At 42.4% G+C, this 24,287-nt stretch overlaps 1 protein-coding gene across 1 annotated transcript; it reads right to left on the bottom strand.

Annotated features, from left to right (window-relative positions):
- Positions 1-610: 610 nt before the first annotated feature.
- Positions 611-23,451, bottom strand: cpvl (carboxypeptidase vitellogenic like). The gene is made up of 13 exons (XM_072460910.1): positions 23,379-23,451; positions 23,088-23,275; positions 22,349-22,470; positions 3,725-3,839; positions 3,605-3,663; positions 3,450-3,529; positions 2,793-2,859; positions 2,573-2,695; positions 2,324-2,455; positions 1,911-2,009; positions 1,630-1,803; positions 893-1,075; positions 611-813 (listed from the first exon to the last, which is right to left on the bottom strand). The coding sequence occupies exons 1-13, from the start codon at positions 23,381-23,383 to the stop codon at positions 715-717; spliced, it is 1,446 nt and encodes a 481-aa protein (XP_072317011.1). The 5' UTR covers positions 23,384-23,451; the 3' UTR covers positions 611-714.
- Positions 23,452-24,287: the final 836 nt, after the last annotated feature.

Here is a 24,287-nt window from a genome sequence, read left to right as displayed (position 1 = left end):
TTGAAAATGTGATGACTGAAGGTGTATCAGACTCCAGGGATGTGAAGTTGCAGAGCATCCATAACAACTAATGATGTGCGGTGGTTCAAAACACTGCTCATTAAATAGTTATATCTTTTAAAGGTTTAGAATGCTCATTAATTATTGAATTGTCTAGACAGCTTGATAGTCATCTGATGAAATAACATACAACTTATCGTCAGCGTGCAAAAGCCTGATGATGACATTTAGTCGTGTCAGCATCAGAAAGTTTCAGCAGAGAAATATAAACACTGGAACATTATTTTTGTATTTTAAGCAATTGACGAATTGAACAAAGTGATTTTTTGAGAGAGAGAATTGCCCTAAACATGGTAACACTTTTTCTCTTTTGGTCAGTAAGAAGTAATTGTGAGTATGTACAAATTATACCTCAACTGAGCAAACCCCCTACTTAGTAACACAGTGACTCCTGGTGGACAAACAGGAGAACAGCTCCCCCCCACCCAAAAATAAAAACCTCCAATCACTTTATTTAAAAAACATTTAATTATAAAGTCTATCATTTGTACATCGTGATTTTGATAATTTCCCTCATTGTCCCATCCCCTAAACAGCTGTGAGGCATGACATTTTGAAATTTGAAGCCGTTAAAGTGGTGAATAGTTTCTTTAAAATCAGTTAAAAAGAACAGGTCTTTGATAAAACACAGAAAATTGTGCCGTTGTGCTTTTTTCATTCCCAGCCTAGAGTGGATAAGAACCTGTCAATCATGTCAAAGGAGCGCGCTGGTTGGTCATAGGGCAAAATGTGCCCGCCTCCTCGAATGATCACCTATGGGATTGAGGACACAAAACAAAACATTACCCTCCAGAAAACGGGGATTTAGACGGCCGTAATGAGGGCTTTTTACCTGGAAAAACTCTCCCACTTGTCGAACATAACCCGCCACTTCTGTGTCACTGGGCTGAATCTTCCAGGGGAAACGAGGGGCCTTTTTGTACTCGGCGGCTCTGCTCCAGTTCACAGTGGGCAGGAACCTCTGTGTGAGCGGAGCAGCTACGATTACATCCAGCTGTCCACTGTAGATCAACACCTGGAGAAGAGAACAAACATTTAGATAGAGAAGAGGCTCTCAACATGTGCTACATGGGCTTCTTCTGGTGGTCTTTGAAATTCATAAAACACACTTTGTTTAAAAGAGTCAATTCAGTCCTGCATGTCACTGTAATAATTAGAATCGACAAAACATTTAAGCTGGAACTATATATTTTGAGGTGATTATTTACTTTGTGTACATTTTCTTTGCAAAAGTAGGAAGATTTTTTTTTTTTGTAATAGGAGCTGTAGAGAGGGTTGAATAAGTAACTTAAATGGCTGATCATTGGTTCATTTTGCAATACTGCACATAAAATATTGTTTCTTGTGCTAAATCTTGGGATTGGGACAATTTTCACAATATTTGTCAGTGGCAATATATTGTGACAGGCCTAGCTGAATGAGATCCGTGGTTTGTTGTGACTGAATTGGTTTACACCCAGTTTAGTCCCATATTAGCCCCATATTAGCGAGTTTAGCCTCTAGTCCCGGTGTTTTTTGGAAAAAGCGGCACATTCAAAAGCTACTGATCCAATGGGAAAGCGCCCTCACTCTGTAGTTGTCCATGAGCACTCCCAGCCACGGCTTGATGCTCTTCATCACGTCCTGCACCAGATGTTTCTCCACCTCTGAACCATCGTGAAAGGTCAAGTTGCCCACGTGTATGGCCCGTCGCACTGAAGCCAGAGTCACAAACTGCCCAAAGTACCCCTGATCCTCCGGCTCCTGAAGAACAACAAGGTTCAGTTTGGTCTCGGCGCCACAGCAGTCGTTCAGCTGTCGTTTCTTTTCTTTTTTTTTCATATCGAACAGGCAAAAAGTTGTACATTTACCCGACACGTCATGTAGTTGAAGTAGTTGGTGCAGCCCGTTGCGTTTTGGAAAAAAGACGGATATGGATCTACATCGCCATTCAACAACTTATCGAACACCTGAAGGGAATTCCAAACTATTTTAATATTTACTACATTCTAAAACTTTCTAAACTCATGTCAATATTTCTGTTTAACTTCAACATCAATCACATACATTTAAAACTTGATAACTAAGGAAAATGCTCTATAGGCAGTACTTTGAAACACCACTTGTAATGTAATTAACTTAAAATGTTATTATATTGTCCAACTTTGTCCCATTTAGAGTGTATTTTTTTTTCAGTTTAACTCCCTTCTCACGCCAGTACAGTTTCGACACTTGTATTAATTAGTATCTGGGTATCATTTTTTTGGCGCCCCGGCCGCCCGACCTTAAACGCATCGACCCATTTCTCCTGCTGGATGAGCTGGACTCCCAGGTCCGTCTGCTGGATGACATACTCCTTTTGCAGTTCATCAATCATCCCCGTTTGGTACAAGAACTCGCCGTAACCTCCCAGCATCTGCAGCAAGTAAAAGATAAAGAGGTTCAGTCGTATCTAAAAGGAATATCAAAGGCCACTGATGCAGGCTAAATTAAAATATTGAGCTTATATTGTAGAAGTAAAAGCAAAACACACCAATTCAGGATCACACAGTCCATCACCGATCGCCATCCCTTTGAAGTTTATCTTAATTTTGGCCGAGGGATTGTTTTTATGGATGTAGTAAGAGACGGCTGGAACATACTTTCCAGCATAAGACTGCAGGAGACATGCAGAGTTGGCATATTCATTAATAAATGTTTAAAATAAACGATTGAAATGAAAATGGCATAAAGAAAATGTAACTTGCTCGTACCTCTCCAGTCGCATAAAACTCGTTGTCTTGATATTCTGGGAACATCTGGAAGAACTGTGTCAGAGCACTTCATGAAAGCAAAAAAAAGACAGAGAGTGTTTACTTATTTGTACATTTAAATAAAGCTGCTCTATGTAACATTTCTGGTGGACTGGCTGGAGATGGTAAACTTGACGTCGAACTAGAGCGATTTCAATTAGAGTCAATTTTGTCGTAAAAGCAAATAAAAAGGACTTTCAAATATTAGTTTTCTGAACATAATCAATACAGACGTTTAATTTGTGCCATTTAACAGAAATAATAGTCAAAAGTGTCATCTCTGCTCCAAAATACTTTTACTGACTGAGGATCGGCTTCAACCTCTCAATGAAACAGACCCAAGCTGATTATTGGCGATTGGAAATGACAAATGATTTCATTCAAATTCAATTAACTTCACACGCCTAATAAGCTAATCTATCTCCATGGAGACAAGCAAGTGGCGTCCCCAGACTAAATTACAGGTCAGATTTGTGGAGTAAGAATGTATGTTTCTGAATGTATTTCTGAGCAGTAAAACATGCAAGTGAATAAATGTGAAATAATGCAGTTTATTATGATACTTTGGGAAGTTACATCTCCAAGCTCACACGATGTACTATGTCATTTCTTACGTACTTGTAAAGTTCACGGCCGACGTCGTCTTGATTCTGAGCGAAGCCTCTGTCGTCGTCTGTGAAGCTGAAACCAGTCCCGACCTAAGAAATCATTTTACACGTCAACAAAAATGTGCAACAAGCAACAAATGTGTGCGAGAATCCAACAATACCGACCGGATTGTCAATGTAGAGCACAGAATATCTGGATGTCCAGGCATAGTCTCTCATCCCCACTGCAAAACAGCAGGTTGAAAGTCATTGGCGCCTTAAAAGCGACGTGGGTTTATCGTTTACCTGTCATGTTCTTATACACCACGTACGGGCCGTGTTCAACAAACAGACCAAACAGCGAGGTTCCCCCGGGGCCCCCCTGAAGCCACAGCAGAACAGGAGCTTTGTCCTGGTTTGCCTGTTGAGGAGACGATCAGTGTGACAGCGCCATCGTGTGGAAACAGTGAGGAGCACAACGGACTCGAGGCAAACTGCGATCCACAATGGAAATTACACATCATAATAGTAATAATAATAATAATAAATATAGCCGCAAGCGGCAATGATCGGCCCTCGCCACGCCGCAAGAGGAGGGGTCGCTAACGCGCCCCAATTGTCCTTTTATTACATCTACTGCTGAATCTGTGACGCTGTCACTTCTCCCCTTTGTTTTACCATCAAAAAGCAATTTTATTTTGAATTCTTGGCAAAATGTGCGGCTTTGCCGCACAGACACCGTGACTCTTTGAATAAAAATGTGGATAACTTTTGATGGTCCACCCCTGAAGATGAGTCTCACCAAATTTCACGTTGATAGGGCTAACGCCCTGGGAGGAGTAGGTGAAAGTATAAAGTGTAAACATGTTCTGGCGATTTCCCCATTGGAATAACATGGAAGGTTTCGGTCATCGCTACGGCAATGCCATAACAATTATGACATGGGTCTCATTTACTTTTTGATGGGGATGCCAAAATTGAGTTTTGTGTCAAATTTCAGATAATTTCGCAAAACTAAACATTTAACCTCCATATAAAATCCGTAGGGGGCGCTGTGGTGCCAAATTAATTAATTTCACTTCAAGTAGGTTTAGGGCAAAGAGTTTAACAACTGATTGTAATTTGACGCAATTCGGACTTTATCTGCGCAAACGGCAGAAATGTTAAATTTGGGAGATTTCTGAAATTCTTGCTAAAGTTTGCGGCTTCGCCGCACAGAGACCGTGACAGGTATCAATGTAATTTAAATAACTTTTGATGTCCCACTCCTCAGTAGCATTTTCACCAAATTTCAGCTTTTTAGAGCCAACGCCCTGGGAGGAGTTCGTAAAAGTACGACGTTTGGAAAAACTCCCGAGTCCTGCTTAGCCATTTTTGAACCAATATGGCCGACATTTGGTTGGATGGACGGCGTTGCGGTAATAATATATTTTTACTTCTCTTGTCACCATCTACCTCTGCGCCAAATTTCATGATTCTACGATCAGATTTTTTTGGGGTCATTTCCTATCCCAATGCATTTTTGGTACATTTGGGGGCGCTGACGCGCCAATTTTTTTTATTTTAGAAAAGGGAAATAACCAGAATGTAGAGAGGCACGATTTTTAGAGGTGTGCAAATTTTTGTGACTTTTCGTCAATGTTCACTGGGTGAAAAATAGGGGGGTTGGTCCCGAGAAGAAAGAAAGAATATTAAAGCCGCAAGCGGCATCCAACGGCCCTCGCGGGCCGCCGGCCTTCCGACTCTGCGCTTTCGACTTGATAAAGATGGCGCCCTTATTGTGTTGAATTAAAAAAGAACTTGACAGACGGCGACACAATTGACATGGCAAATCCAGTGCAAATGAACACAAATGTCGGTCAAATGTGCGGGTCCGCCACACAGAGACCGTGACACTTGGAATAAAAATATGGATAACTTTTGATGCCCCGCTTGTGTAGATGATTTTCCCCAAATATGAGCTTGATCGAGCTATTGCCCTTAGAGGAGTTTGTTAAAGTGTGAAGCGTAAATGTGAACATTTCAGAGATTTCGCTGTTTTCCCATTTCTGACATATATTTCCGGGTCCGCCACACAGAGACCGTAGCACTTAGAATCAAAATATGGATAACTTTTGATGCCCCGCTTGTGTAGATGATTTTTCCCAAATATGAGTTTGATCGGACAATCGCCCTAGGAGGAGTTTGTTAAAGTGTGAAGCGTAAAAATGTGGTGATTTGAGCGATTTTGCGAGTTTCCCATAAGGATAACATGGGATGTTTCTGTCATCGCTACGGTTATGCCGTACAAAATATGACTTTGGCTCTCACACTTGTATGATCAGGATGGCAAATTAGAATTTTGTGCAAAATATCATGTCACTTGGGAAAACTCTATTGTTTATAGGCCACTCTGAAGGCCAAATAGTCAGAATTCTGGGAAACGTTTGCGGCTCTGTCGCACAGAGACCGTAAAAGCTATCCTTAAAATTTGGATAACTTTAGATGCCCCACTTGTCTAGAGGACGTACACCGATTTTGAGGTCGGTGGGCAAAACGCACTAGGAGGAGTTCGTTAAAGTGTGAAACAGAAAAATGTGGATATTCGAGAGATTTAGCGGTTTTCCCATAGGGACAACATGGGAGGTTTATGTCATCGCTACGACTACGCCGTAAAAATTAAGGCATTTGTCTGATTGGCTTTTTTGATCGGGACGCCAAAATAGAATTTTGGGTAAAGTTTAGAAAATTTTAGTAAAACTAATTTTTGACCTTCAATGTTAATTTAAAGGTCACTCTGTAGGGGGCGCTATCGCGCCCATTTCAATTTTGTCATCATAAACTGGTCCAAACTAGAAAGTTGAACAACTGATTCAAATTTGGTCCTAATCAGACTTGTTTTGATCAAATGGGAACAATTTTTAGATCTGCAATATCCCAAAATAAGTTGTCCAACTTTGCGGCTGCGCCGCACACAGACCGTAAGAGGCATCTCAAAAAATTGGATAACTTTAGATCCCCCACTTGTCCAGAGGACGTACGCCGATTTTGAAGTCGGTGGGCAAAACGCCCTAGGAGGAGTTCGTCAAAGTTTGACGTAAACAAAATGGCTAACTCAGCTTGTTTTCATTTTCAAAGGAAGATGGCGGCCATAGGGTAAGTCTGGGGGCGTGGCCACAATAATATTTTTTTTTTGTCCTCACAAGAGGAATGCGTGTTCCGAATTTCGTAGCTCTACGACAAAGTTGACCTCGGGGCGTCTCCCATAGGCGCAATGTATTTTGACTTTTGTCGGTGGCGCTGTCGCGCAATTTTTTTAGGAAAAAAAAAATGGCCCAGAAAAAACAAAATTTTTCGCCGATTCTGAATTTTGGGCAAAGTTTGGTGAGTTTTTGAGCATGTTCAGGGGGTCAAATTAGAGTTCAAAGCGATGAAGAAGAACAAGAAAAATAATAATAATTAAAGCCGCAAGCGGCATCCAACGGCCCTCGCGGGCCGCCGGCCTTCCGACTCTGCGCTTTCGACTTGATAAAGATGGCGCCCTTATTGTGTTGAATTAAAAAAGAACTTGACAGACGGCGACACATTGGACATGGCCAATCCAGTGCAAATGAACACAAGTGTCAGTCAAATTTGCTGCTCCGCTGCACAGAGACCGTAGCACTTGGAATAAAAATATGGATAACTTTTGATGCCGCGCTTGTGTAGATGATTTTTCCCAAAGTAAAGCTTGATCGAGCTATTGCCCACGGAGGAGTTTGTTAAAGTGTGAAGCATAAATGTGAACATTTCAAGGATTTGGCGTTTTTCCCATTTGTGACAGTATATTTGCAGCTCCACGGCACAGAGACCGTACCACTTAAAATCAAAATATGGATAACTTTTGATGCCCCGTTTGTGTAGATGATTTTCCCCAAATATGAGCTTGATCGGGCAATCGGCCTAGGAGGAGTTCGTTAAAGTGTGAAGCGTAAAAATGTGGTGATTTTAGAGATTTCGCTGTTTTCCCATTTCTGACATATATTTGCGGGTCCGCCACACAGAGACCGTAGCACTTAGAATCAAAATATGGGTAAGTTTTGATGCCCCGCTTGTGTAGATGATATTCTCCAAATATAAACTTGATCGGACAATCGCCCTAGGAGGAGTTTGTTAAAGTGTGAAGTGTAAAAATGTGGTGATTTGAGCGATTCTACGATTTTCCCATAAGGATAACATGGGATGTTTCTGTCAACGCTACGGTTACGCCGTACAAAATATGACTTTGGCTCTCATACTTTTATGATCAGGATGGCAAATTAGAATTTAGTGCAAAATGTCATGTCATTTGGAAAAACTCTATTGTTTATAGGCCACTCTGAAGGCCAAATAGTCAGAATTCTGGGAAACGTTTGCGGCTCCGTCGCACAGAGACCGTAAAAGTTATCCTTAAAATTTGGATAACTTTAGATGCCCCACTTGTCTAGAGGACGTACACCGATTTTGAGGTTGGTGGGCAAAACGCACTAGGAGGAGTTCGTTGAAGTGTAAAACATAAAAATGTGGTAATTTGAGAGATTTGGTGGTTTTCCCATAGGGATAACATGGGAGGTTTCTGTCATCGCTACGACTACGCCGTAAAAATTTAGGCATTTTTGTGATTGGCTTTTGTGATCGGGACGGCAAAATAGAATTTTGGGTAAAGTTTAGACAATTTTGGTAAAACTAATTTTTGACCTTCAATGTTAATTTAAAGGTCACTCTGTAGGGGGCGCTATCACTGCCATTTCAATTTTGTCAGCCTAAACTGGTCCAAACTAGAAAGTTTAACAACTGATTCAAATTTGGTCCTAATCGGACTGGTTTTGATCAAATGGGAGCAATTTTTAGATCTGCAATATTCCAAAATAAGTTGCCCAACTTTGCGGCTGCGCCGCACACAGACCGTTAAAGGTATCTCAAAAAATTGAATAACTTTAGATGCCCCACTTGTCCAGAGGACGTCCGCCGATTTTGAAGTCGGTGGGCAAAACGCCCTAGGAGGAGTTCGTCAAAGTTTGACGTGAACAAAATGACTAACACAGCGTATTTTCATTTTCAAAGGAAGATGGCGGCCATAGGGTAAGTCTGGGGGCGTGGCCACAATGATTTTTTTTTTTTGTCCTCACCAGAGGAATGCGTGTCCCGAATTTCGTAGCTTTACGACAAAGTTGACCTCGGGGCGTCTCCCATAGGCGCAATGTATTTTGACTTTTGTCGGTGGCGCTGTCGCGCCATTTTTTAACGAAAAAAAAAATGGCCCAGAAAAAACAAAATTTTTCGCCGATTTTGAATTTTGGGCAAAGTTTGGTGAGTTTTTGAGCATGTTCAGGGGGTCAAATTAGAGTTCAAAGCGCTGAAGAAGAACAAGAAAAATAATAATAATTAAAGCCGCAAGCGGCATCCAACGGCCCTCGCGGGCCGCCGGCCTTCCGACTCTGCGCTTTTGACTTGATAAAGATGGCGCCCTTATTGTGTGTTGAATAAAAAAATAACTTGACAGACGGCGACACATTGGACATGGCCAATCCAGTGCAAATGAACACAAGTGTCAGTCAAATTTGCTGCGCCGCCGCACAGAGACCGTAGCACTTGGAATAAAAATATGGATAACTTTTGATGCCGCTTGTGTAGATGATTTTTCCCAAAGTAAAGCTTGATCGAGCTATTGCCCACGGAGGAGTTTGTTAAAGTGTGAAGCGTAAATGTGAACATTTCAAGGATTTGGCGTTTTTCCCATTTGTGACAGTATATTTGCAGCTCCACGGCACAGAGACCGTACCACTTAAAATCAAAATATGGATAACTTTTGATGCCCCGTTTGTTTAGATGATTTTCCCCAAATATGAGCTTGATCGGGCAATCGGCCTAGGAGGAGTTCGTTAAAGTGTGAAGCGTAAAAATGTGGTGATTTTAGAGATTTCGCTGTTTTCCCATTTCTGACATATATTTGCGGGTCCGCCACACAGAGACCGTAGCACTTAGAATCAAAATATGGGTAAGTTTTGATGCCCCGCTTGTGTAGATGATATTCTCCAAATATGAACTTGATCGGACAATCGCCCTAGGAGGAGTTTGTTAAAGTGTGAAGCGTAAAAATGTGGTGATTTGAGCGATTCTACGATTTTCCCATAAGGATAACATGGGATGTTTCTGTCATCGCTACGGTTACGCCGTACAAAATATGACTTTGGCTCTCATACTTTTATGATCAGGATGGCAAATTAGAATTTTGTTCAAAATATCATGTCATTTGGAAAAACTCTATTGTTTATAGGCCACTCTGAAGGCCAAATAGTCAGAATTCTGGGAAACGTTTGCGGCTCCGTCGCACAAAGACCGTAAAAGTTATCCTTAAAATTTGGATAACTTTAGATACACCACTTGTCTAGAGGACGTACACCGATTTTGAGGTTGGTGGGCAAAACGCACTTGGAGGACTTTGTTAAAGTGTAAAACATAAAAATGTGGCAATTTGAGAGATTTTGTGGTTTTCCCATAGGGATAACATGGGAGGTTTCTGTCATCGCTACGACTACGGCGTAAAAATTTAGGCATTTTTGTGATTGGCTTTTGTGATCGGGACGGCAAAATAGAATTTTGGGTAAAGTTTAGACAATTTTGGTAAAACTAATTTTTGACCTTCAATGTTAATTTAAAGGTCACTCTGTAGGGGGCGCTATCACTGCCATTTCAATTTTGTCAGCCTAAACTGGTCCAAACTAGAAAGTTTAACAACTGATTCAAATTTGGTCCTAATCGGACTGGTTTTGATCAAATGGGAGCAATTTTTAGACCTGCAATATTCCAAAATAAGTTGTCCAACTTTGCGGCTGCGCCGCACACAGACCGTAAAAGGTATCTCAAAAAATTGAATAACTTTAGATGCCCCACTTGTCCAGAGGACGTACGCCGATTTTGAAGTCGGTGGGCAAAACGCCCTAGGAGGAGTTCGTCAAAGTTTGACGTAAACAAAATGGCTAACTCAGCTTGTTTTCATTTTCAAAGGAAGATGGCGGCCATAGGGTAAGTTTGGGGGCGTGGCCACAATGATTTTTTTTGTTTATCCTCACGAGAGGAATGCGTGTCCCGAATTTCGTAGCTTTACGCCAAAGTTGACCTCGGGGCGTCTCCCATAGGCGCAATGTATTTTGACTTTTGTCGGTGGCGCTGTCGCGCCATTTTTTAACGAAAAAAAAAATGGCCCAGAAAAAATAAAATTTTTCGCCGATTCTGAATTTTGGGCAAAGTTTGGTGAGTTTTTGAGCATGTTCAGGGGGTCAAATTAGAGATCAAAGCGCTGAAGAAGAACAAGAAAAATAATAATAATTAAAGCCGCAAGCGGCATCCAACGGCCCTCGCGGGCCGCCGGCCTTCCGACTCTGCGCTTTTGACTTGATAAAGATGGCGCCCTTATTGTGTGTTGAATAAAAAAATAACTTGACAGACGGCGACACATTGGACATGGCCAATCCAGTGCAAATGAACACAAGTGTCAGTCAAATTTGCTGCGCCGCCGCACAGAGACCGTAGCACTTGGAATAAAAATATGGATAACTTTTGATGCCGCTTGTGTAGATGATTTTTCCCAAAGTAAAGCTTGATCGAGCTATTGCCCACGGAGGAGTTTGTTAAAGTGTGAAGCGTAAATGTGAACATTTCAAGGATTTGGCGTTTTTCCCATTTGTGACAGTATATTTGCAGCTCCACGGCACAGAGACCGTACCACTTAAAATCAAAATATGGATAACTTTTGATGCCCCGTTTGTTTAGATGATTTTCCCCAAATATGAGCTTGATCGGGCAATCGGCCTAGGAGGAGTTCGTTAAAGTGTGAAGCGTAAAAATGTGGTGATTTTAGAGATTTCGCTGTTTTCCCATTTCTGACATATATTTGCGGGTCCGCCACACAGAGACCGTAGCACTTAGAATCAAAATATGGGTAAGTTTTGATGCCCCGCTTGTGTAGATGATATTCTCCAAATATGAACTTGATCGGACAATCGCCCTAGGAGGAGTTTGTTAAAGTGTGAAGCGTAAAAATGTGGTGATTTGAGCGATTCTACGATTTTCCCATAAGGATAACATGGGATGTTTCTGTCATCGCTACGGTTACGCCGTACAAAATATGACTTTGGCTCTCATACTTTTATGATCAGGATGGCAAATTAGAATTTTGTTCAAAATATCATGTCATTTGGAAAAACTCTATTGTTTATAGGCCACTCTGAAGGCCAAATAGTCAGAATTCTGGGAAACGTTTGCGGCTCCGTCGCACAAAGACCGTAAAAGTTATCCTTAAAATTTTGATAACTTTAGATACACCACTTGTCTAGAGGACGTACACCGATTTTGAGGTTGGTGGGCAAAACGCACTTGGAGGACTTTGTTAAAGTGTAAAACATAAAAATGTGGTAATTTGAGAGATTTTGTGGTTTTCCCATAGGGATAACATGGGAGGTTTCTGTCATCGCTACGACTACGGCGTAAAAAATTAGGCATTTTTGTGATTGGCTTTTGTGATCGGGACGGCAAAATAGAATTTTGGGTAAAGTTTAGACAATTTTGGTAAAACTAATTTTTGACCTTCAATGTTAATTTAAAGGTCACTCTGTAGGGGGCGCTATCACTGCCATTTCAATTTTGTCAGCCTAAACTGGTCCAAACTAGAAAGTTTAACAACTGATTCAAATTTGGTCCTAATCGGACTGGTTTTGATCAAATGGGAGCAATTTTTAGACCTGCAATATTCCAAAATAAGTTGTCCAACTTTGCGGCTGCGCCGCACACAGACCGTAAAAGGTATCTCAAAAAATTGAATAACTTTAGATGCCCCACTTGTCCAGAGGACGTACGCCGATTTTGAAGTCGGTGGGCAAAACGCCCTAGGAGGAGTTCGTCAAAGTTTGACGTAAACAAAATGGCTAACTCAGCTTGTTTTCATTTTCAAAGGAAGATGGCGGCCATAGGGTAAGTTTGGGGGCGTGGCCACAATGATTTTTTTTGTTTATCCTCACGAGAGGAATGCGTGTCCCGAATTTCGTAGCTTTACGCCAAAGTTGACCTCGGGGCGTCTCCCATAGGCGCAATGTATTTTGACTTTTGTCGGTGGCGCTGTCGCGCCATTTTTTAACGGAAAAAAAAATGGCCCAGAAAAAATAAAATTTTTCGCCGATTCTGAATTTTGGGCAAAGTTTGGTGAGTTTTTGAGCATGTTCAGGGGGTCAAATTAGAGATCAAAGCGCTGAAGAAGAACAAGAAAAATAATAATAATTAAAGCCGCAAGCGGCATCCAACGGCCCTCGCGGGCCGCCGGCCTTCCGACTCTGCGCTTTTGACTTGATAAAGATGGCGCCCTTATTGTGTGTTGAATAAAAAAATAACTTGACAGACGGCGACACATTGGACATGGCCAATCCAGTGCAAATGAACACAAGTGTCAGTCAAATTTGCTGCGCCGCCGCACAGAGACCGTAGCACTTGGAATAAAAATATGGATAACTTTTGATGCCGCTTGTGTAGATGATTTTTCCCAAAGTAAAGCTTGATCGAGCTATTGCCCACGGAGGAGTTTGTTAAAGTGTGAAGCGTAAATGTGAACATTTCAAGGATTTGGCGTTTTTCCCATTTGTGACAGTATATTTGCAGCTCCACGGCACAGAGACCGTACCACTTAAAATCAAAATATGGATAACTTTTGATGCCCCGTTTGTTTAGATGATTTTCCCCAAATATGAGCTTGATCGGGCAATCGGCCTAGGAGGAGTTCGTTAAAGTGTGAAGCGTAAAAATGTGGTGATTTTAGAGATTTCGCTGTTTTCCCATTTCTGACATATATTTGCGGGTCCGCCACACAGAGACCGTAGCACTTAGAATCAAAATATGGGTAAGTTTTGATGCCCCGCTTGTGTAGATGATATTCTCCAAATATGAACTTGATCGGACAATCGCCCTAGGAGGAGTTTGTTAAAGTGTGAAGCGTAAAAATGTGGTGATTTGAGCGATTCTACGATTTTCCCATAAGGATAACATGGGATGTTTCTGTCATCGCTACGGTTACGCCGTACAAAATATGACTTTGGCTCTCATACTTTTATGATCAGGATGGCAAATTAGAATTTTGTTCAAAATATCATGTCATTTGGAAAAACTCTATTGTTTATAGGCCACTCTGAAGGCCAAATAGTCAGAATTCTGGGAAACGTTTGCGGCTCCGTCGCACAAAGACCGTAAAAGTTATCCTTAAAATTTGGATAACTTTAGATACACCACTTGTCTAGAGGACGTACACCGATTTTGAGGTTGGTGGGCAAAACGCACTTGGAGGACTTTGTTAAAGTGTAAAACATAAAAATGTGGCAATTTGAGAGATTTTGTGGTTTTCCCATAGGGATAACATGGGAGGTTTCTGTCATCGCTACGACTACGGCGTAAAAATTTAGGCATTTTTGTGATTGGCTTTTGTGATCGGGACGGCAAAATAGAATTTTGGGTAAAGTTTAGACAATTTTGGTAAAACTAATTTTTGACCTTCAATGTTAATTTAAAGGTCACTCTGTAGGGGGCGCTATCACTGCCATTTCAATTTTGTCAGCCTAAACTGGTCCAAACTAGAAAGTTTAACAACTGATTCAAATTTGGTCCTAATCGGACTGGTTTTGATCAAATGGGAGCAATTTTTAGACCTGCAATATTCCAAAATAAGTTGTCCAACTTTGCGGCTGCGCCGCACACAGACCGTAAAAGGTATCTCAAAAAATTGAATAACTTTAGATGCCCCACTTGTCCAGAGGACGTACGCCGATTTTGAAGTCGGTGGGCAAAACGCCCTAGGAGGAGTTCGTCAAAGTTTGACGTAAACAAAATGGCTAACTCAGCTTGTTTTCATTTTCAAAGGAAGATGGCGGCCATAGGGTAAGTTTGGGGGCGTGGCCACAATGATTTTTTTTGTTTATCCTCACGAGAGGAATGCGTGTCCCGAATTTCGTAGCTTTACGCCAAAGTTGACCTCGGGGCGTCTCCCATAGGCGCAATGTATTTTGACTTTTGTCGGTGGCGCTGTCGCGCCATTTTTTAACGAAAAAAAAAATGGCCCAGAAAAAATAAAATTTTTCGCCGATTCTGAATTTTGGGCAAAGTTTGGTGAGTTTTTGAGCATGTTCAGGGGGTCAAATTAGAGATCAAAGCGCTGAAGAAGAACAAGAAAAATAATAATAATTAAAGCCGCAAGCGGCATCCAACGGCCCTCGCGGGCCGCCGGCCTTCCGACTCTGCGCTTTTGACTTGATAAAGATGGCGCCCTTATTGTGTGTTGAATAAAAAAATAACTTGACAGACGGCGACACATTGGACATGGCCAATCCAGTGCAAATGAACACAAGTGTCAGTCAAATTTGCTGCGCCGCCGCACAGAGACCGTAGCACTTGGAATAAAAATATGGATAACTTTTGATGCCGCTTGTGTAGATGATTTTTCCCAAAGTAAAGCTTGATCGAGCTATTGCCCACGGAGGAGTTTGTTAAAGTGTGAAGCGTAAATGTGAACATTTCAAGGATTTGGCGTTTTTCCCATTTGTGACAGTATATTTGCAGCTCCACGGCACAGAGACCGTACCACTTAAAATCAAAATATGGATAACTTTTGATGCCCCGTTTGTTTAGATGATTTTCCCCAAATATGAGCTTGATCGGGCAATCGGCCTAGGAGGAGTTCGTTAAAGTGTGAAGCGTAAAAATGTGGTGATTTTAGAGATTTCGCTGTTTTCCCATTTCTGACATATATTTGCGGGTCCGCCACACAGAGACCGTAGCACTTAGAATCAAAATATGGGTAAGTTTTGATGCCCCGCTTGTGTAGATGATATTCTCCAAATATGAACTTGATCGGACAATCGCCCTAGGAGGAGTTTGTTAAAGTGTGAAGCGTAAAAATGTGGTGATTTGAGCGATTCTACGATTTTCCCATAAGGATAACATGGGATGTTTCTGTCATCGCTACGGTTACGCCGTACAAAATATGACTTTGGCTCTCATACTTTTATGATCAGGATGGCAAATTAGAATTTTGTTCAAAATATCATGTCATTTGGAAAAACTCTATTGTTTATAGGCCACTCTGAAGGCCAAATAGTCAGAATTCTGGGAAACGTTTGCGGCTCCGTCGCACAAAGACCGTAAAAGTTATCCTTAAAATTTGGATAACTTTAGATACACCACTTGTCTAGAGGACGTACACCGATTTTGAGGTTGGTGGGCAAAACGCACTTGGAGGACTTTGTTAAAGTGTAAAACATAAAAATGTGGTAATTTGAGAGATTTTGTGGTTTTCCCATAGGGATAACATGGGAGGTTTCTGTCATCGCTACGACTACGGCGTAAAAAATTAGGCATTTTTGTGATTGGCTTTTGTGATCGGGACGGCAAAATAGAATTTTGGGTAAAGTTTAGACAATTTTGGTAAAACTAATTTTTGACCTTCAATGTTAATTTAAAGGTCACTCTGTAGGGGGCGCTATCACTGCCATTTCAATTTTGTCAGCCTAAACTGGTCCAAACTAGAAAGTTTAACAACTGATTCAAATTTGGTCCTAATCGGACTGGTTTTGATCAAATGGGAGCAATTTTTAGACCTGCAATATTCCAAAATAAGTTGTCCAACTTTGCGGCTGCGCCGCACACAGACCGTAAAAGGTATCTCAAAAAATTGAATAACTTTAGATGCCCCACTTGTCCAGAGGACGTACGCCGATTTTGAAGTCGGTGGGCAAAACGCCCTAGGAGGAGTTCGTCAAAGTTTGACGTAAACAAAATGGCTAACTCAGCTTGTTTTCATTTTCAAAGGAAGATGGCGGCCATAGGGTAAGTTTGGGGGCGTGGCCACAATGATTTTTTTTGTTTATCCTCACGAGAGGAATGCGTGTCCCGAATTTCGTAGCTTTACGCCAAAGTTGACCTCGGGGCGTCTCCCATAGGCGCAATGTATTTTGACTTTTGTCGGTGGCGCTGTCGCGCCATTTTTTAACGGAAAAAAAAATGGCCCAGAAAAAATAAAATTTTTCGCCGATTCTGAATTTTGGGCAAAGTTTGGTGAGTTTTTGAGCATGTTCAGGGGGTCAAATTAGAGATCAAAGCGCTGAAGAAGAACAAGAAAAATAATAATAATTAAAGCCGCAAGCGGCATCCAACGGCCCTCGCGGGCCGCCGGCCTTCCGACTCTGCGCTTTTGACTTGATAAAGATGGCGCCCTTATTGTGTGTTGAATAAAAAAATAACTTGACAGACGGCGACACATTGGACATGGCCAATCCAGTGCAAATGAACACAAGTGTCAGTCAAATTTGCTGCGCCGCCGCACAGAGACCGTAGCACTTGGAATAAAAATATGGATAACTTTTGATGCCGCTTGTGTAGATGATTTTTCCCAAAGTAAAGCTTGATCGAGCTATTGCCCACGGAGGAGTTTGTTAAAGTGTGAAGCGTAAATGTGAACATTTCAAGGATTTGGCGTTTTTCCCATTTGTGACAGTATATTTGCAGCTCCACGGCACAGAGACCGTACCACTTAAAATCAAAATATGGATAACTTTTGATGCCCCGTTTGTTTAGATGATTTTCCCCAAATATGAGCTTGATCGGGCAATCGGCCTAGGAGGAGTTCGTTAAAGTGTGAAGCGTAAAAATGTGGTGATTTTAGAGATTTCGCTGTTTTCCCATTTCTGACATATATTTGCGGGTCCGCCACACAGAGACCGTAGCACTTAGAATCAAAATATGGGTAAGTTTTGATGCCCCGCTTGTGTAGATGATATTCTCCAAATATGAACTTGATCGGACAATCGCCCTAGGAGGAGTTTGTTAAAGTGTGAAGCGTAAAAATGTGGTGATTTGAGCGATTCTACGATTTTCCCATAAGGATAACATGGGATGTTTCTGTCATCGCTACGGTTACGCCGTACAAAATATGACTTTGGCTCTCATACTTTTATGATCAGGATGGCAAATTAGAATTTTGTTCAAAATATCATGTCATTTGGAAAAACTCTATTGTTTATAGGCCACTCTGAAGGCCAAATAGTCAGAATTCTGGGAAACGTTTGCGGCTCCGTCGCACAAAGACCGTAAAAGTTATCCTTAAAATTTGGATAACTTTAGATACACCACTTGTCTAGAGGACGTACACCGATTTTGAGGTTGGTGGGCAAAACGCACTTGGAGGACTTTGTTAAAGTGTAAAACATAAAAATGTGGTAATTTGAGAGATTTTGTGGTTTTCCCATAGGGATAACATGGGAGGTTTCTGTCATCGCTACGACTACGGCGTAAAAAATTAGGCATTTTTGTGATTGGCTTTTGTGATCGGGACGGCAAAATAGAATTTTGGGTAAAGTTTAGACAATTTTGGTAAAACTAATTTTTGACCTTCAATGTTAATTTAAAGGTCACTCTGTAGGGGGCGCTATCACTGCCATTTCAATTTTGTCAGCCTAAACTGGTCCAAACTAGAAAGTTTAACAACTGATTCAAATTTGGTCCTAATCGGACTGGTTTTGATCAAATGGGAGCAATTTTTAGACCTGCAATATTCCAAAATAAGTTGTCCAACTTTGCGGCTGCGCCGCACACAGACCGTAAAAGGTATCTCAAAAAATTGAATAACTTTAGATGCCCCACTTGTCCAGAGGACGTACGCCGATTTTGAAGTCGGTGGGCAAAACGCCCTAGGAGGAGTTCGTCAAAGTTTGACGTAAACAAAATGGCTAACTCAGCTTGTTTTCATTTTCAAAGGAAGATGGCGGCCATAGGGTAAGTTTGGGGGCGTGGCCACAATGATTTTTTTTGTTTATCCTCACGAGAGGAATGCGTGTCCCGAATTTCGTAGCTTTACGCCAAAGTTGACCTCGGGGCGTCTCCCATAGGCGCAATGTATTTTGACTTTTGTCGGTGGCGCTGTCGCGCCATTTTTTAACGGAAAAAAAAATGGCCCAGAAAAAATAAAATTTTTCGCCGATTCTGAATTTTGGGCAAAGTTTGGTGAGTTTTTGAGCATGTTCAGGGGGTCAAATTAGAGATCAAAGCGCTGAAGAAGAACAAGAAAAATAATAATAATAATAATAATAATAATAATATTTTTAGCAAAAACAATATAGCCGTTTTCACTATAACAACAAATTATACATCGTTTGAAAGCTCTAAGCCTTCCCGATGCCGCCATGGGGTGGAATCATCATTACGAGCGCTTACGCGCTCGTCAGTCCCTATTCCGTCGAGATGCCCCGCCCACTCCCCATAGACTTCCATTGATTTGAGCAGATACAAGCATGGCCCATGCCTGCGGCATGGATTCTCGCGTACGGGACGATGCCAGGAGGGTTTTTGGAGGAATGCAGCGCTTCGCGCTGCTGTTGTCAACAATTAGTGAATGGGCTACGCCCATTCACTAATTGTTGACTATTTCTGTCATAGCAGGAGTAAGTATGCATGATCCATGCCTTCGGCATGGGCTAGTTCACTGTACTTGCCAGGGGCGACGGGGCACCAAACATGCGGGCTGCGCCCGCATGTTTGGTAAGACAGTTGCAACGCTGCCTTCGGCAGCGTTGCGGGAGCAATAGGCCCTCCGCCCTGCTGGGGCTCGGGCCTAATAATATTTTTAGCAAAAACAATATAGCCGTTTTTACTATAACAACAAATGATACATCGTTTGAAAGCTCTAAGCCTTCCCGATGCCGCCATGGGGTGGAATTATCATTACGAGCGCTTACGCGCTCGTCACTCCCTATTCCGTCGGGATGCCCCGCCCACTCCCCATAGACTTCCATTGATTTGAGCAGATACAAGCATGGCCCATGCCTGCGGCATGGATTCTCGCATACGGGACGATGCCAGGAGGGTTTTTGGAGGAATGCAGCGCTTCGCGCTGCTGTTGTCAACAATTAGTGAATGGGCTACGCCCATTCACTAATTGTTGACTATTTCTGTCATAGCAGGAGTAAGTATGCATGATCCATGCCTTCGGCATGGGCTAGTTCACTGTACTTGCCAGGGGCGACGGGGTACCAAACATGCGGGCTGCGCCCGCATGTTTGGTCAGACAGTTGCAACGCTGCCTTCGGCAGCGTTGCGGGAGCAATAGGCCCTCCCCCTGCTGGGGCTCGGGCCTAAAAATAATAATATTTTTAGCAAAAACAATATAGCCGTTTTCACTATAACAACAAATTATACATCGTTTGAAAGCTCTAAGCCTTCCCGATGCCGCCATGGGGTGGAATCATCATTACGAGCGCTTACGCGCTCGTCACTCCCTATTCCGTCGGGATGCCCCGCCCACTCCCCATAGACTTCCATTGATTTGAGCAGATACAAGCATGGCCCATGCCTGCGGCATGGATTCTCGCGTACGGGACGATGTCAGGAGGGTTTTTGGAGGAATGCAGCGCTTCGCGCTGCTGTTGTCAACAATTAGTGAATGGGCTACGCCCATTCACTAATTGTTGACTATTTCTGTCATAGCAGGAGTAAGTATGCATGATCCATGCCTTCGGCATGGGCTAGTTCACTGTACTTGCGAGGGGCGACGGGGTACCAAACATGCGGGCTGCGCCCGCATGTTTGGTCGAACAGTTGCAACGCTGCCTTCGGCAGCGTTGCAATAGGCCCTCCGCCCTGCTGGGGCTCGGGCCTAAATATTCCGATGCGAAAACAATGTTTCCCATTTTTCAAATATCATAAACTATACATTTTCGGAAAACGCTCGCGCTTTCCTACCTCATGGTGTGGGTCCCTGGTCACTGACGGGTACTTTCGTTAATTTTGAGTGGGCTCCGCCCACTTTGTGTTTTTGGCCCTCTATACAGTAATAATGTTCAATTTTTGCATTACATGCTTATATGCACGGAACATGCAAGAGATGGGGAACGTATTCGTGAGGTACTTAGCGCAAATGAGTGCTTTATATGACGACCGCTTCGCGGTCGTCATCCCAATGTAAGGTGCTCGTTTAGTGCGCACTTTTGCACGGGCTTCGCCCGTTTACAACGGTAATGTTCCATTTTCCTACTACTAATTAGTATGCACGGGGCGTGCATGAGTGAAGGAGTGCGTTAGTGAGTGTTTGGAAGTGGGCGAGCGCTTCGCGCTCGATTTCGTGCGCACTACGTGCGCACTTTCGCAGCCGTGCTTCGCACGGCCTTACGAGATTAATAGGCCTCTCGCCAGCTTGTGGCGCTCGGGCCTAATAATAATATTTTTAGCAAAAACAATATAGCCGTTTCCACTATAACAACAAATGATACATCGTTTGAAAGCTCTAAGCCTTCCCGATGCCGTCATGGGGTGGAATCATCATTACGAGCGCTTACGCGCTCGTCACTCCCTATTCCGTCGGGATGCCCCGCCCACTCCCCATAGACTTCCATTGATTTGAGCAGATACAAGCATGACCCATGCCTGCGGCATGGATTTTCGCGTACGGGACGATGCCAGGAGGGTTTTTGGAGGAATGCAGCGCTTCGCGCTGCTGTTGTCAACAATGAGTGAATGGGCTACGCCCATTCACTCATTGTTGACTATTTCTGTCATAGCAGGAGTAAGTATGCATGATCCATGCCTTCGGCATGGGCTAGTTCACTGTACTTGCCAGGGGCGACGGGGTACCAAACATGCGGGCTACGCCCGCATGTTTGGTCAGACAGTTGCAACGCTGCCTTCGGCAGCGTTGCGGGAGCAATAGGCCCTCCGCCCTGCTGGGGCTCGGGCCTAATAATAATAATATTTTTAGCAAAAACAATATAGCCGTTTCCACTATAACAACAAATGATACATCGTTTGAAAGCTCTAAGCCTTCCCGATGCCGCCATGGGGTGGAATCATCATTACGAGCGCTTACGCGCTCGTCACTCCCTATTCCGTCGGGATGCCCCGCCCACTCCCCATAGACTTCCATTGATTTGAGCCTTCGGCAGCGTTGCGGGAGCAATAGGCCCTCCGCCCTGCTGGGGCTCGGGCCTAAATATTCCGATGCGAAAACAATGTTTCCCATTTTTCAAATATCATAAACTATACATTTTCGGAAAGCGCTCTCGCTTTCCTACCTAATGGTGTGGGTCCCTGGTCACTGACGGGTACTTTCGTTAATTTTGAGTGGGCTCCGCCCACTTTGTGTTTTTGGCCCTCTATACAGTAATAATGTTCATTTTTTGCATTACATGCTTATATGCACGGAACATGCAAGAGATGGGGAACGTATTCGTGAGCTACTTAGGGCAAATGAGTGCTTTATATGGGGATCCCAATGTAAAGTGCTCGTTTAGTGCGCACTTTTACAACGGTAATGTTCCATTTTCCTACTACTAATTAGTATGCACGGGGCGTGCGTGAGTGAAGGAGTGCGTTAGTGAGTATTTGGAAGTGGGCGAGCGCTTTGCGCTCGATTTCGTGCGCACTACGTGCGCACTTTCGCAGCCGTGCTTTGCACGGCCTTACGAGATTAATAGGCCTCTCGGGCCTAATAATAATACATAATAAAAAAATAAGAATAATAGCACCAATAAAAAAAATAAGGAAATGTGTCACTAGATTTGACTCTAATTGAAGAGGAAAGGTGGTACTACAGAACAATACAGGCTGTTAATGATTATGGTTCCTGGTGACAAGAAAAATAAAAAAATAAATCTTTTAATTTTATTTTTCATAATTTCAACAGTTAACTAGTAGATTAGATAGTTGATGGAATATGAATGAATCAATGTGTAAAGTCTTAAAGTAGTAACATGTATTCCTATAAAATAAGAATTGTAGGAATAAACAAAAAAAAGTGTGCGTCAGTAAAAAAAGATATGACATGTAGCTAAACAGTGACTTAAAACAACCATCATGTGCCTAGACGTGATTGCTGACTGAACTCTTTTTGTGTGTGTAAAAGGGCAGAAGGCTCACCAGAAGTGCAGGGACAAACCAAAAGAAGAGGTTGCTGTTGTATTTCTTGTTCACTGTGAAATAGCCAGTGTAGCTTTTCACGTTGTCTCCGGGCAGTTCACCGACCAAACTCAATTTTCGGGCTGTTGAAAAAAATAAAGGCAACTGGAATAAGGAGACAATCCAATAATAATTTGATCTAATTTTTGGTGTGTGTGCATGTCTACAACAATTTCTCTTTCATTTCTGCCTTTGCAACATTAGTTTCCCCTTTTTTTGCACGATATTCTTGGTCAAAACTTGCACAAGTCTGAACAACTACAAAGGCCTGTCACAATAATCAGTCAGTATATCAAAGCTCAAACACTTTGAGCTTTGAATATTTATTGTGTGTACTTTGCACTTGTGGGGAACTTTTACATTATTTATTTGGCGTACATCACGAGTTGAGCTTGAATAAGTGATTTCAATGACTCATTATGGACCTTATTAATTATGTTTTTAAATGTGCTTCGCTCACATAATGCACCTTCAATATTATAATTTGTTACAGATATTTTCATGTCATTTAATTATATTGTACTATATTTTCTGTGCACTGCAAGTAGAAATAATGGACAACACACTGAGTTAAACACTATTCATTCATGACACTGAAGCCCTTTTGCCCTTGTTTGCACCCTTGTTTACCCCCTTGTTTGCACCCTTGTTTGCACCCTTGTTTGCACCCTTGTTTACCCCCTTGTTTGCACCCTAGTACCTTCATCTACGGCGCCCTTCTCCAGATAAGGCGTGAGGAACAGCGGGGCCCCCGGGTCCACTCCGCCGGGGTGAGTGAGGCTAAAGCGGGGATGTTTGTGACCCAGGAACGAGGACCGGCTCCTGGCGTGAGCAGCCTCAAGTGAAAGTAGATACAGTAACAGGAAGCCAAGAGTTTCTTTAAAAGGCCTGCGCAGACAGTTACACAGTGTCAATCAAACTGCAGGATCCAAATTAAGACAAAAAAAGACCTGGATCTATTAAAATATCGCAAAAAAGGCATTAAACTTACCCCATGTTTGTGCGTGCTCCTGGTGACGTTCCTGTAGTGGGAGATTAGTCACGTGATCACCCTCAACGGTCATGTGAGCTGTCACGTGATCACGCGTTTCAGATGTGTTTTAGTTTTTAAATGAATGAATATAAACTTTCCTTGATAATAACCTACGTGTTGCACTTAATATCAATAAAAATAAAATAATACTCAATTACCCAAACATGAAGTCTTCAAGTATGAATAGAAAATGGTCGTCAGAGAAGATACCCTGCTGGTACCATGGATTTATTAAATTATCTTGTTATACTTGTTATACTTCCATGGCTGGTGCCCGTGGTAAAATGGTTCAGTATTACCGGGGCGATCAGAAACCCATTGCACATTTGTTACTTACGGTAATCGCAAAAACAACGGCGGATTTCAAGCATCAAATTCTGTAAGGACTGGGTAACCATGGAGCTACTAAAGTATACTGGTGACTCGTCTTTCAAAGTGAACTTATAGGCATCATATTAACACACGAATGGAAAGTGAAATATAACATACACAAATAAAGCTATTGTCAAATACAAACTTAACTGCACTGTAAAATGTGCACCTTCAAATAGTCTTAATGCACAAAGGATGTACATGTGTGGTACAAAGTAATAAGTAAGTAATAGTCCAAAGGCACGCGAGGGGTGGGGACGTCTGTGACATATGATTTAGGGGCTACTCGAAATGTTTGGGATTTACATCTACATCTCATCAAGTTCAGGTGGGTTTTCTAAAGTTTTATTTCTAACACCATTTAAGCTTTTAATCACGTTTGACACATTTTAGTGCCAGAAGAAGTACCAGCACGGGTCGTCCAGCAGGGGGCGCACACGTACTCACTCTGGCGCCTCCGCGTGATGGGAATGATTTACCAGTGGATGCGGTTAC

This window comes from Eucyclogobius newberryi, unplaced genomic scaffold (assembly GCF_026437365.1).
Source record: "Eucyclogobius newberryi isolate DKJ021-1_F unplaced genomic scaffold, fEucNew1.0.hap1 SCAF_3, whole genome shotgun sequence".
Taxonomy (NCBI): Eukaryota; Metazoa; Chordata; class Actinopteri; order Gobiiformes; family Gobiidae; genus Eucyclogobius; species Eucyclogobius newberryi.
Note: the sequence above shows the minus strand (reverse complement) of the source record. Positions and strands in the feature narration are given on the sequence as shown.

Coding starts and splice junctions, on each gene's coding strand:
- cpvl (XM_072460910.1), bottom strand. Junction 2,456..2,572: donor GACTGTGTGATCCTGAATTG/GTGTGTTTTGCT, acceptor TACTTGCTGCAG/ATGCTGGGAGGTTACGGCGA. Junction 1,804..1,910: donor TCAACTACATGACGTGTCGG/GTAAATGTACAA, acceptor GTTGTTCTTCAG/GAGCCGGAGGATCAGGGGTA.